We start from the raw sequence: 13,210 nt of genomic DNA, 5'->3' as shown, positions 1-13,210 counted from the left end.
GCCCTGTCATTTGTCAGAAGAACCCAAAGGTGTGATCTGATCTGACGTTGCTGCATGCTGATGCTGTCAAATTATGATAATTATTGAGTGATTAGAACAGGCTAGAACTGGACTTAATGGTCACATGGCATGTAGGAAAGAAAGCATGTAGCAAGCAGGATCCGAGAGAGTCACTATTTTGATTTTCCCATTTTATGGAGGGGGAAACAAAGGCTTCCTGGATGCTGGGATTACCAGTGTGCACGGCCACACCCAACTTTTTACAAGGGTCCTAGGGATGGGACTCAGGGGTAAACACTTTAATGGCTGAACAGTCTCCCCAGGCCCTCTCCTCTAGGCTTCACATCTAAGTTCTAAATTGTCCTGTTGTGGAAATCATCCTCCCAATTAATTCAATAGCAGATGACCCAGAAAGCTGAGACTTGAACTCAGGACTTGGGTTCACAGATCAGAAGTTTGAAATCCAAAGGGAATTTGAATCTAACTGCAACAAAGTTCTTGGTGGACTCTCCAACCACCCTAGACCGATTTCAGTAAGGGGCCCCTTGGTCCATCAGATCCCGTGGTCCTGGGCCTATAGGAAGGTGAGAGCGAGATCCGCTGAGGTGCCAAGTGTCTCACAAATCAGAGAGTGCATGCTGTGACCACCAAGGCGACCAGCCACTCCTGACCCTCACGCCGTTCAATAATGGCTGTATTAATTTCACAAGCTGGTGAGTCCCGAAAGCTGCCATTAAAAAGAAGCAGCAGAAATCAATGATCAAAGTGATCCTACATTGCAGTAAGTGGTGGGCACTGCCCAGTCCACTATTGATTAAGTATGAGAATTTCGTTTAAGAGATAATTGGAAAGCATTGTGCACAGGGGAGAGTGAGTCCACACGTCCCTGGCTCTGCAGAAGGGAGGCTGGGTCTGTTTCTTTCTTTTCCTTCCCGTTTTTGAGAACGTGATACTACGGAGCCATCGGCCTGGGTGTGGGATCACACTTCGTCAGGACTGTCAGAGCCCACAGCACAAACCTCTGTAAGGTGACAGGGTCTGGGAAAACTCACAAAGAAAACTCTAGATGATTCTCCTCTCGTGGGTCCATCTGCTTCTCAGACCCTGGCAGAGAGAAGCATTCTGCACCCCACCTCTCAGGAATGCATGGGGGAGGGGGAGTCTCTACTGTTCTCAATCTAAGACCACAAACCCAGGCTTTTCCAAAAGTAGTCTTAAGTGACAGTTCCCGAGCATGGGCTGAGGGATCGGACCCTCCTCTCCTCCAGGTCACGTCACAGATTAGAGTTCTTTAGCAGATCTTCCTGTACCCTAAGGATTGTTTTCAATATATATTTGCATTCCTGTGCATGAGTTTATGTGCACTGCACACATGCAGTTGCCAGTAGAGGGCAGAAGAGTGCATCGGATCCCCTGGAGCAGGAGTTGGGAACCAAACTCAGGTCCTCTTAACCAGTAAGCCATCTATCTCTCCAGCTCTGAGGGTTTTTTTGTTCTTTAAGCATTAAAATGTGACCTTGTTTGACAAACAGCTCGGTCCATTGGAGATGCATTCTGCAAAGAATGGTGCGTTGGCCTTGCTGGGTGAAGTGGCCGGGGGCAGAGAGCAGGCTCCGTGTTACATATGTGGCAACTGAGGCACAAGCTAGTAAGGGAGCTGCCACTCTGGGTTTTTCAGAGGCTTCCCGGCCTGCCGGTACCAGATTGGACAACGGCAAAGATTCTGTACCTGCCGCAGAAACCAAGCCTTGTGTTGAGCCTAGCTTCTCGGAGGTCACCTTGGCCTCCATTACTCCGGGTGAATACCAAGCACTGTGCAGTGGCAATTTTACTGCTCTGAGAAGGTTTAGGCTTCTAGGCTGCCAATCTCCTGCCTCTGTAAAACCACACAGTAGCTTCTATTTTCTCCCTTGCTCTGCAGTGGCCATTGAGACTGTGGGGACCAATTTCTGTATTCATGAAATAACTGGGCAATTATCTAGCCCAGTGGTTCTCAGACTCCAGCATGCATCAAAGTCGCCTAGAGAGCGTGTGGGAGCAGCCAGTGCACTCCTCCTGCAGTCTCTGCTCCAGTAGGTCTGAGCGGAGTCTGAGGGTTTGGGGTTTTTGGGAGCTCTCGGGCAACATTGCTATGGATGGACTAGGGAGATGAAGGGGGTGGAACCCAGGAACCCTACCCCTACCTGGAGTCAAGGCCGAGGGACACTGCACAAGTGTGCTCTCCAGGCCCACCATTCACCAGCGGGAGCTCAGCACATGAGGAGGACCTAGGGACTCTAGCCTTCACTCCCTGTGGATCTCTAGGAATGAGCTACTTCCCCAGAGCACAGTCTCAAAACCTGAAGCGACCTGGAAGTCTGTGGCTTGTGGTGAGAGCTCAGGAGCACACGGTATATTCTGTCAGAAACATGTGCAAAGGACTTGGGGGAGGCGTCCTGGGTGAGCCCACAGTGACCAGCAGCTTGGACTAGAGGCCAGAGATGCTAGTGTGTTTAAAACAGGCTACTGAATATTAGGCAGTGGGATGTCTGAGCTCACCATGGAGAGGGTTTCTATAGGAAGACTCCATGACCACAGTGCCTATGGGAAGAGTAGACCCCTTCCCCAGAAGCTCAAATGCATCTGCAGTTACAGGTCAGCCTGCTCAGGTTAGCTGGCTATGGTACCTGATCTGTGACCCATGGCGTGGTGAGGCTCCACCCCTCTTGTCTGCACCCTGTCCAGTCTGGGTTCTGAGTTTATGTCTGATGTCGGCCAGTTGCCAGCATGTTCTTGAGCTGAAACTTTGTGCTTGCTTCCCAGGCAGCTTCCAGAGTTGGTAACAGTTATGCCACAAGAACAAAAGACTGAGGATTCCTGGGTCAAAGAATTCAGGAACCCTAAATTTCCTTTCTTGAAAACCAATAGTACTCAGTCGTGTTGGGGAAGCAGGCATATTGACACAGAGACACAGAAGTCTTCTGTAAAGATCTAAGCAGATGGCGGAAGAGCTTTAATATTCATTAACCCCATTTGGAATGTGGATTCTTTCTCCTCAGATCATCCACACTCTTCTCAGGCATTCCTCCATCCACTGATTACAGTAGACAGACAAGACTGTGTGACAGTCATTTGTGAAGGAGAAAGTAGGAGAGAACGCATCTGAGGAAGCATGGGACATGGAGTAGATGTGCAGTTAGACACAAGGTAACTGAGGGAAACTCCACAGGTGTCTTGGAAGCTGTCTCCTGATGGGTCCCTTCATAGTCAAATGTCCTTGATGCTGCTGTTGGGTGTCACCCACCGGAGTGCGCTATCAAGGGTCTGTGCCTTGGTTCGGATGCGAAAGGCACCTCATGCTAACTCCAACACTTAGCTCTCACCAGTGGTGGTGCTGTTTGGAAAAGTTGTAAAACTTCTAGGGGGTGGAGCCTTGCTAGAGGAAGTACATCACTGGGGCGGGCCTTAGGTTTCACAGCCAGGCTACACTTCTCGTTCTCTCTCGGCTTCCCAGATGCCTGTACAATGTGACTATTCAGAGTGCTCCTGCTGCCATGCCATGGTGGACTGTACCACTTGGAACTGTAAGCCAGAGTCAGCCCTTTCTTGCTTTGGTCAGGTATTGTGTTGAAGGCTGATGTCATCAGAACATGGCTCGCACATGACACCCTTCCCCTTTTGTGGAGACTTTTGAAAAGAAACAGCCATAAAGGAAGACTTGGGAGAGAGGGAAGGGATCCTTCTCCTCCATGAATAAGTCATCTGCATCGTAAATAGCCATATTTACTCTCTCTCTCTCTCTCTCTCTCTCTCTCTCTCTCTCTCTCTCTCTCTCTCTCCTCTCTCTCTCTCGTACTTTCTTTGTTCTGCTAAATAAACCACCTCACAAACGGGCAGTCTCCTGCCTGGCTCTTCCTTCTAAGAACACTTTCAGGATGTATACAGTTCCTTCTGGAGATCAGAAGGTTATTTAAGGACCCAGGTGTCAACTGTTCCAGACCCTTGAGTCTCCTGGGCCAGGGGACTCTAAGAATGACATTTTTGTTGTCACTTCTATACCTGGGACACTGTCCTCTTGACTTTGTAAAAGAGACAGGGACAGAAATCATTTGTCCCCTGTAGTCTAGAGAAGGGAGACCCAGAGTGAGAAAGGGTGAGACACAGATTGGGTGCTGAGTTCCCGTGAGGAGCGTGGCTGACATCGGCAAGAACTTTACTCACTTGGCTGTGCCCCACAGCCACTGCTTTCTTCTCCAGATCCAGGGTCTGCAAAAGTTCCTCTACGGCCTGTGGAGAGGAAGAAGAGACAAGCTGAAGTTCGGGCTTACTGCTTGCCAGGATTAAGGAGAAAGGAGCAAGACAGGATCAAGAGGAACCCCAACTGGGAGGGGCAAGTGTGGGAGAGGAGAGGGTTTCCCAGGCCCCTGCCACATGCAGCGCACTCCACCGGAACCTCCACCAGGCCCAAGTGTTTCATCTCTACATCACGGCCATCCTATAGAAGACCCAAGACTCAAGAAGTAATGATGAGGGTACTGGTGCAGAGAACAGGATATCTGTCTGTGACAAGGTGGCTGTTAACTGTGCCCATCTGGCCTGACCTTGGCCACACAGGCAGCCTGTGGCTGTCATCTCCTCTTCTGTTCATGGGACTAAGACTAAGGGAGGGAGGGAGGAAGCAAGCAAGGAAGTAATGAATGAGGGAGGGAGGGAAGAAGGAAGAAGAGAGAAGGAAGAAGGTAGAAGGAAGGAAAGGAGGAAGAAGAGAGGGAAGAAAGGGAGGGAAGGAGGAAGTAAGGAAGCACAGAAGGAAGGGAGGGAGGGAAGGTGGAGGCAGTGGTGAGAGGGAGGGGCACCCAAATCAGAGAGATCCAGACAGGTGAAAGGAGGCAGTCTCCTGCAGGAGAGATGAATATTCTCAGAGATTTTGGAGGAGGCAAATTCCAGGGGAATCTTCCTCTTGGCAAATGAAACAACCTGTTAGACCCTGCCCACCCCCTCAGGCAACCCTACCTCATATGGCCACCATCACTCTCCCACTCCAACACTACCATGTGTCCTCCCCCACAAGCAGTCTGGAAGTCTAATATCATCACCAGAGAGTAACTCCAAGACCCAGGAAGAAGGGGGAACAGTGCAAACCCCAGGCCAAGGGCACCCTGGTATACTTCCTGGGACAGACCCTAAAGCTGCATGTTAAAATCTAGTCCCGGACCAGTCAACCCCCTCTCCCGATGGCCTGGAAGAGTCTTCCTCCACACTCCTTCCAAATCGGAGCGGTTTATTACATTTCATTCCCAAAGAAATGCACCAAGGGAGTTGTAGGCAGCCAGGGCACATAAAGCCAATATGGCCAGATATAATATCTCTTCTCTCTGCCCAAGAGGAAAAGCACGGTAAGAATTGGCTGAGAGTAAAATGGATGGAGAAGGTAGGATCCCAGCCGGAAACATTCTTTTTGGTCTCTTCTGGAGGCAGAGGCTAGGGTGCATGCTTGAACAGAAGGTGGACAGATCTGGGGTTAAGCCCAGCACGTTAGGAAGCTGAGGCAGGAGGATTGTGAGCTTAAGGTCAGTCCGGGGTACCTAGAAAGACTCAGACTCAAGCAACAAGACTTGGAGTTGCATTCACTAAGGACCAGGTTTTGCTCTCATCAAGCATAAAGATCTCAGGCCAGAACTTTATCTCAGCCTCCCCCAGACTCCTTTTAAAACGATGGAGGAACAAATCACAGCTGCTGGCGGGGCCTCCCCTACCGCATGATCTACGGTCATCGCACCAGACAAGTTGGGCTGGGCACCGACACACGCCTGCAGCTTTCCGCTTGAGCACACCTCTGAGGAAAGGTCTAATGAGAGAGAAACCACACACTCTCCTAACTGTGCAGACGCTGCCTGACTGTGCGCTCAGCCGCCGTAGGAACAGAGGGCTCTTCTTGAGCTCTCGATTTTCTTAGACTGTCTCGGATACGGAAAGGAATAGGATTGACCCTGGGAAAAAAAACTTCTGTTTTGCTGACTCCAGAGAGAGGCCTCTGAGAGAACTCTGGTCCAGCCGAGGAGGAGCAAGTGATGATGTATCTCTGATCTCTTTCTCAATGATGTGAATGACCCTGTCCAGACCGTACCTCCTCCCCCAGGGAGGCTTCACTGAGCAAAGAGGAAAAGGAATTTGTCCATGACTCTGCATTTAATTATTTAATTGCTGTTTGTGTTATCCTCATTAATATTAATATGAGATCGAACCATATGGAAATGTTCTTTGTTTAGGCCGATATCAATTATTCAATTTAGTTCAACACAATGCAATCATTGTCCAACAGCCTGTTATTTAAAAAGAACAACAACGGGGTTGGGGATTTGGCTCAGTGGCAGAGCGCTTGCCTAGGAAGCGCAAGGCCCTGGGTTCGGTCCCCAGCTCCGAAAAAAAGAACCAAAAAAAAAAAAAAAAAAAAAAGTGGCAAGGATCCAGGTTGCTGTGTGGAATGATCTCTCAGCTTGTCCTATCAGCTTTTCAACAGATACACAAGGCTCATATCTCAGCACAGAATGATGGTCCGTGAGTAAAATACTGCTTACTTTACTCCAAAGAATCACAGCTTTGTCATGTCCAATAGCACATGCCTTTAGCCCCAGCATGCAGGAGGTGTAGAAGGTGGATGGATTGGTTGGTCTAAACAGAGAGTTCCTGGTCTGCATAGTGAGTTTTGGTAGCCGGGGCCGCATAGAGAGACTTGATCTTTTAAAAAGAAGGGAAGGGGCAGTTTTCAGCCTGACTTTTAATCCAATGGTCTGTGCATAATTTGTGCATCGAAGGCTTTGTCATAAATAATAGATTGTTCTTCTTTACCAAGGAAGCAGCTGAGTTCCAGTGTGATGAGAAGAGTCATGGTCCAGGAGAGGAGGTTAGAGGGCCCAGGACCCAGCTCATGAATCTGCCCTCCTCCTGGCTACTGACACCTAGATTGGATCTCCACTCACTGTCTGTGAGGCCCTGGGCAAGCTGCTCCTGTCTCTGGGCCTCAGTGCATGGGGTCACACACCTGGCTTAAGGAACTTACAGAGGTCATAGGAGTGGCCTGTGAGAGAGATGTTTCCAAAACAGTGGAGCAAGTAGCTTCCCCACCTCTCTCTGCTCTGTGCCAACATCATAACAACAGCTACGGTTTCATAACAGAACAAATTCAACTCTTGACAAATTGAACAAAACGATTCCAGTGGCTCCTGGAAGCCTGCTAAAGCCCGGGTCAGAGCAGTAGGAGTTGGCCGCCATCTTGACTGGGGCATCTCATCTCTGCTCCCCAAATCCCACCCAGCTCTGAGTCTACAGTGGGGCCAGCAGGTAAGTCACTCCAAGAAAGCAGCAGCCTCTCAGTCAGGACAGTCTCATGTCTGCAGAGCAAGGTATGGCTAGCCTATACCCCAGGTCACAGAGCAAGGCATGGCTAGCCTACACCCCAGGTCACAGAGCAAGGCATGGCTAGCCTACACCCCAGGTCACAGAGCAAGGCATGGCTAGCCTACACCCCAGGTCACAGAGCAAGGCATGGCTAATCTACACCCCAGGTCACAGAGCAAGGCATGGCTAACCTACACCCCAGGTCTGTCAGAAGCAGTGGGAGCTTAGCAGCAGCAGCAGAGGGTGTCACGGCTAAGGTGGCGGCTCTGGCTGAGGCGAGCAGTGAACTCTATATCTAGGAACCTCACAAGTTGTAGGCAATGGAACAGCCAGTGGGCTTGAGGTACCTTTTGTTTCTGGTTCCACACTAAAGACCAGGACACAAGTCACGGGCATGGGCACAGAGAGACAACAGACAGAATCAGACATAGAGCACAGTGTATGGTGACCCAGATGTACACAACTCTCCGTGTTGAGACTCATCAGGAAAATAGAAATACTACCCAGAACAGATGCAGACCCTGAAGACGGATGTAGATGCAGCCCTCACTGGGGAGGAGCCAGGCCCTGGAATAAAACCACTGCTGCTTTGAAAGCCAGGCAGAGACACCAGGGGCTCATGCTAGGCAAGTCAAGTCACAAGATGGTTAAGAAAGACCCATGTCTGAAGGTCATTGTCTAAGACACCCAGTTTTCAATAGAATCTGTCTCTGTCTCTCTGTCTCTCAGTCTCTCTGTCTCTGTCTCTCAGTCTCTCTGTCTCTGTCTCTCAGTCTCTCTGTCTCTGTCTCTGTCTCTCTCTGTTTCTCTCTGTCTCTCAGTCTCTGTCTCTCTGTCTCTGTCTCTCCCTCTGTCTCTCTCTCTGTCTCTGTCTCTCTCTGTCTCTCTCTCTCTGTCTCTCTCTGTCTCTCTCTCTGTCTCTGTCTCTCTGTCTCTCTCTGTCTCTCTCTGTCTCTCTCTGTCTCTCTCTGTCTGTCTCTGTCTCTGTCTGTCTCTGTCTCTCTCTGTCTCTCTCTCTGTCTCTGTCTCTCTGTCTCTCTCTGTCTCTCTCTGTCTCTCTCTGTCTCTCTCTGTCTGTCTCTGTCTCTGTCTGTCTCTGTCTCTCTCTGTCTCTCTCTGTGTGTCTCTCTGTCTCTGTCTCTCTGTCTCTCTGTCTCTCTGTCTCTCTGTCTCTCTGTCTCTCTGTCTCTCTGTCTCTCTCTCTCTCTCTCTCTCTCTCTCTCTGATATTATAGCTTGTATCAGGGGAAGGAACTCTCAGAATGTGGACTTAGAGCACAGATTTCCAAGTACTCACTGTAGATTCATTCAGAGACCTGATGTACATGCCACTTAATGAGTAAAAAGACAGAACAGGCTCTAGGCATCCCCATGGCAGGCTCTCTGATGAGATGTACAGGGCCCTGGGTTTGATCCCGCGACGCCAAAAGAAGAATGTATTAATGAGCGTCGGATGTAAAATACCGGGAAAGAGATGTAAAGACAAAAGGGACTGAGAACCACGAGTGGAAATCCTTCATTTATGAAATCAAATCGCTGGACCGAGGACTCAGCTGTGGGGCTCAGAGGCAGACCTGGGATACACAGACGGAGCTGGGAGTGGTATCGGAGGGAATGACTCGATTTGAATGATTTGCATGAGAGAGCATCTGAAGGAGAGGAAGAAAACAGGATGGAGTCTCACAGCTTATAACTTCCCCAAACTGTGCTCCTTCCAGAAAAATAAAAGCTCCCTCGAGCTCCCAGGAGGTCGGTGTGTTCATCGGAAGATGAGGAACCAAGGAGGTCTGAGCAGAGCATGTGGCATCGAGGAAAACACAAACTCCACATGGCAGAGTTTCTTGAAAATGCAAGAGGGAAGCAATCAGCCTAACAGTGATTGGCTGGTTTGACACACACAACCAGGGTCACTTGGAAAGAAAGAACCACAGTGGAGAAATCCCCTGGGCCACATTAGCCTGCGGCCATGTCTGTGGATGCTTCCTTGATCGTTCATTGATGGAAGAGGGCTCAACCCACTATGGGTGTCACCATTCCCTAGGAAGGTGGTCCTGGGCTATATAAGAGAGCTAAGAGAGGAGAGGAGGGGAGGGAGGAGGAGAGGGGGAAAGGGAAGGGGGGAGGAATGGAGGGAGAGACAGAGACAGAAGAGGGATAGAAAGAGACAGAGAGAGAGGGAGGGGAAGAGGGAAAGACAGACAGAGACAGAGAGAGAACGAGGGAGAAGCAAGCAGTGTTCCTCCATGACATCTTTTAAGTTCTTGTTTGAGTTCCCATCCTGTCTGACTTGTGAAGGACAGTCAGTCACCTCACCTCAAAGATGAAGTAACCCTTTGCTTCTCTATGTTCCTTCAATCCATGATGTTTGTCACAGTCATGGAAAGCAAACAAGACCCTGAGTAATGAAACCCAGAAAGGCTATACAACTGCACAGTAAAGGTGTGTGTGGGGTGGGGGGAAGGCCCTTGTCAATCAACACCTTACAGAGCTGTGCTCCCAATCCTCCCAAAACAAAGCCCTACCCATGTGCACACAGACTGGGAAGTCAGTGCTATCAAAGCTTGTATTCATTCAAGACCCCAGAAAATGTTGACTCGAACCTTTCAAGACCCAAGAACAGCAGAAAGCATAAATAGGAAATAATTAGCGAACTGTATGAAGCCTTGCATGATGGTGCACACCTTTAATCCCTGCACTCAAGGAGGTGCAAGCAGGTTATCTCTGAGTTAGAGACTAGCCTGGTCTACAGAGTGAGTTCTGGGATAATGAGGTCTACGTGGCGAGACAGTCTCAAAAGCTAAAGTATTATGAAGATATATATTAAGCGAATTAAAAAGATGCAAGATTAAGTGAAATACAGGAAACCACATTAATTACAGGTTTATGGTGTCTAACCTATAACAACGGCACCGAAGAAGGCATCAGGAGGAGGCGTGTCTATAGAACAAAGACTTCCTTCTGCTAGAACTAGGTTAACACCAATCTGAAGGAATCCTGATAACACCAATCCTGAAGGAATCTATCATCTCTGAAACACCGTCATCTTCCTCGGATATTCCACAAGAAGAACAACTGACCCTGGACAAAGTAAGTCAGACAGCGGCTCACTGCATCCAAGAGATTCTGTCCAGAGTCTAGTTGAAGGGGCAGAATGGAAATGAGCAACACCCTTCAGACGGTGAACATGAGAGAGATGGTGTCACTCCTACACAAACACAACTGGACTTAGACCAAAGCCACTGCTACCAAGGACTAGGGACGTGTCCGGTGACGGAAGGGTTAACCTGCCCGCCAGCCAGGTAGATACTTAGTGCCTAGGCAGAGAGCCCCAAGGCGTGAGAAGCAGAACATGGAGCGAATTAGAGAAAAGTAAGTCTACTTAACACAAGTGGCCAGGGGCGTTAACACCTGCCTCTTAATAATTGATAAATCGATTAGATGTAAAAACCCTGCCAGAGATCCGTCAAGGGCTTCCTGTGTCTAGGATGTTGGAGAAGGATGTAGCCAGGAAGAATGAGGAATAGGGTCTCACGTGGGGCTGCGAGAGCTTGAGAAAAACCCGGGGCTGAGCTGGATGGCTGCACTGAATTTGCCTTTGTCCAGCTGTCTACCAGCTATGGGGGGCATATGTCCTTGGAAAGCCATGGGGAGATGCCGTTCGAAGCTAAAGCCTCGAGCTCTGACGCTCATCTTGAACTCCTGAATCCCTCCCTCACACGTTGACCACATCACAGTTAAAGGCAGAAGGTGTCGTTTAACCCTAGGGGTCCTGAGTGTAAGCTGCAGGCAGCAAAGAGGTGCATCAACAAATGCCCTGTACATGTAATCGAATGGCCTTGTGTGCGGGAGGAAGAGTATGGAGTGAAACAAAGAGCTATCCAGAGGCAAGGACCCAGCCAGTGAGCAGGGAAAGGTGCTGGGATTAATTTACCGAGAGCCAGTTCAGAACACCACGTGTGGACAGCTCCCTGTCCTGCAGGAAAGAGCTGAATCCAGGTGAAGATCTGATATGGAGCAAGCAGCCTCATGCCGTGCTGCCGAGGATGTGGGCTGCTGCTCCCACCACCTCCTCCTTCTCCCTCTGCCACGACAGTTCATGCTTCCTCCTTTAAGGGGCTTCTCATCAAGTCCTCACGGCAAGAAAAGTCAGACAACCACAATTGTCGCCGTGCTTTTAATGAATTCATTTTAGATGTTTATGTCTGTGTGTCTGTGACAGCTTATGTGCACCATGTTTAGACGGGTCCAATGGAAGCCAAAAGAAAGTATTGGATCCCCTGGAGCTGGCGTTAACGGGGGTGGTGAGCCGCCAGATGCGGGTAAACCTAGCTTGTCTGCAATTACAGCCAGTGCTCTTAACTGATAGCCCGCCTCCCTGCCCATAATAATTATTGTTTATGTCCCGTGTAAGGATCCAGATGAGAGTGTGGGTTTGAATCCCAGCTTTGTTTCTGTCCGGCTCTACAGTCCTGCTTCAGCCGCCTCTGCTGAGAAAAGAAAGGCTTTGTCCTGGAGGACTGTCTTGGGCACTAACTCACCTTGTGCCTTGAGGGTGAGTGTGAATTCCTTCTCCCTTAGGGTTGGGATCACAGGTGTGTACCTCAACACCAGGAAACTATCTTGCGATGTGAGCGTGAGGGTGCGCAGTACCCAAAATGAGAGCAGAGCACCTCTCGGCGGAACCAGCACAGCATGCGAAGACACCGCATGTCAGGCGCAAGGGGGACTTTGCTAGGGCCCGGTTTCCACCCTGACAAGAATCCTGTCTGCTGCCGTCTAGTGTCTGCCGGTGACATTGACCTTTCTTAGCTGTCAGACTTGTCTCACCGAATCCCGAGGTCTTAACCACTCTGTGTGCAAAGCCTACCGGCTTGCCCACGGAGTGCACGCTCATGTTTAATTCATAGCCCATCATGTTGCCTGACAAATGAATATTTATTAGCTTTTTCTTAAGAGGCAAGATGGTATTTTTCTTTCTTTGCCACCAAAATTCCATGCCCCAGCAAATGAAATTTGTGAACAAATAGGAAAAAGAATAAGAAGCAACACCAAGTCCATTGCACTGGTAATTTTCCATTCTCTGGGGCCTGGAATGTGTGTGGATGGAGGTGGATTCGGCTTAGACACTGCAGAATCCTGCTGACTCCCCCAAAGTCCAAATGCTCTGCACACATCACCCCTGTGGGAGGCTCCCCCACATCCCCACCCTGCTCTGTTTCCAACGGAGCAGGACCCTTCATATGGCAGATCAAACATGCATGGTCCAAAAAGAAAGGACCCCAGACACTGATTGAGTTGGAGCCAAACCAAACTGTAGGGCTTCCAAAGTGAGCTGCCAAACAGAGAGAGGACAGCTGACTCTCACACGGATGGGAGAGATCTCACAGAAGGAGCTGTGTCTGTCTGCTGGGGGCAACCCGTGCCCTGGGATGGATGACAGGAACCAAGGGACTAAGGCTCTGATGCTGTTTACCCCTGCAACCTCATGGTTCATTGGGGATGGCAGTGTAGAAGATTCCAAGTATACTTGGACTCTCTCTGTCTCTGTCTCTGTCTCTCTGTCTCTCTCTGTCTCTATCTCTGCGTGTCTGATTGTCTCTCTATCTCTCTGTGTGTCTGTCTCTGTGTGTATGTCTGTGTGTGTGTCTGTCTGTCTCTCTCTCTGTTCTCTCTCTCTCTGTGTCTGTTTGTGTGTCTGTCTGTCTCTGTCTCTGTCTCTGTCTCTGTCTCTCTCTCTCTCTCTCTCTCACACACACACACACACACACACACACACACACCAATGGGGCTGTGTGTGATGGTTTTGTATGTCTGTGAACAGTCTGTGAATCAAC

At 49.6% G+C, this 13,210-nt stretch overlaps 1 protein-coding gene across 3 annotated transcripts in view; it reads right to left on the bottom strand.

The window, feature by feature from the left end:
- The window catches only part of Myo18b (myosin XVIIIb), a 206,515-nt gene that overhangs the window by 130,054 nt on the left and 63,251 nt on the right, over positions 1–13,210 (bottom strand). For all 3 annotated transcript variants that reach the window (XM_087578550.1, XM_087578549.1, NM_001432425.1), the window contains one exon: positions 4,201–4,266. In XM_087578550.1, the coding sequence (XP_087434676.1) occupies positions 4,201–4,266 (66 nt within the window). The remainder of the gene's footprint in view (positions 1–4,200; positions 4,267–13,210) is intronic.

The sequence above is a fragment of the Rattus norvegicus genome, chromosome 12 (genome assembly GCF_021556685.1).
Source record: "Rattus norvegicus strain SHRSP/BbbUtx chromosome 12, alternate assembly SHRSP_T2T, whole genome shotgun sequence".
Lineage (NCBI taxonomy): Eukaryota > Metazoa > Chordata > Mammalia > Rodentia > Muridae > Rattus > Rattus norvegicus.
Note: the sequence above shows the minus strand (reverse complement) of the source record. Positions and strands in the feature narration are given on the sequence as shown.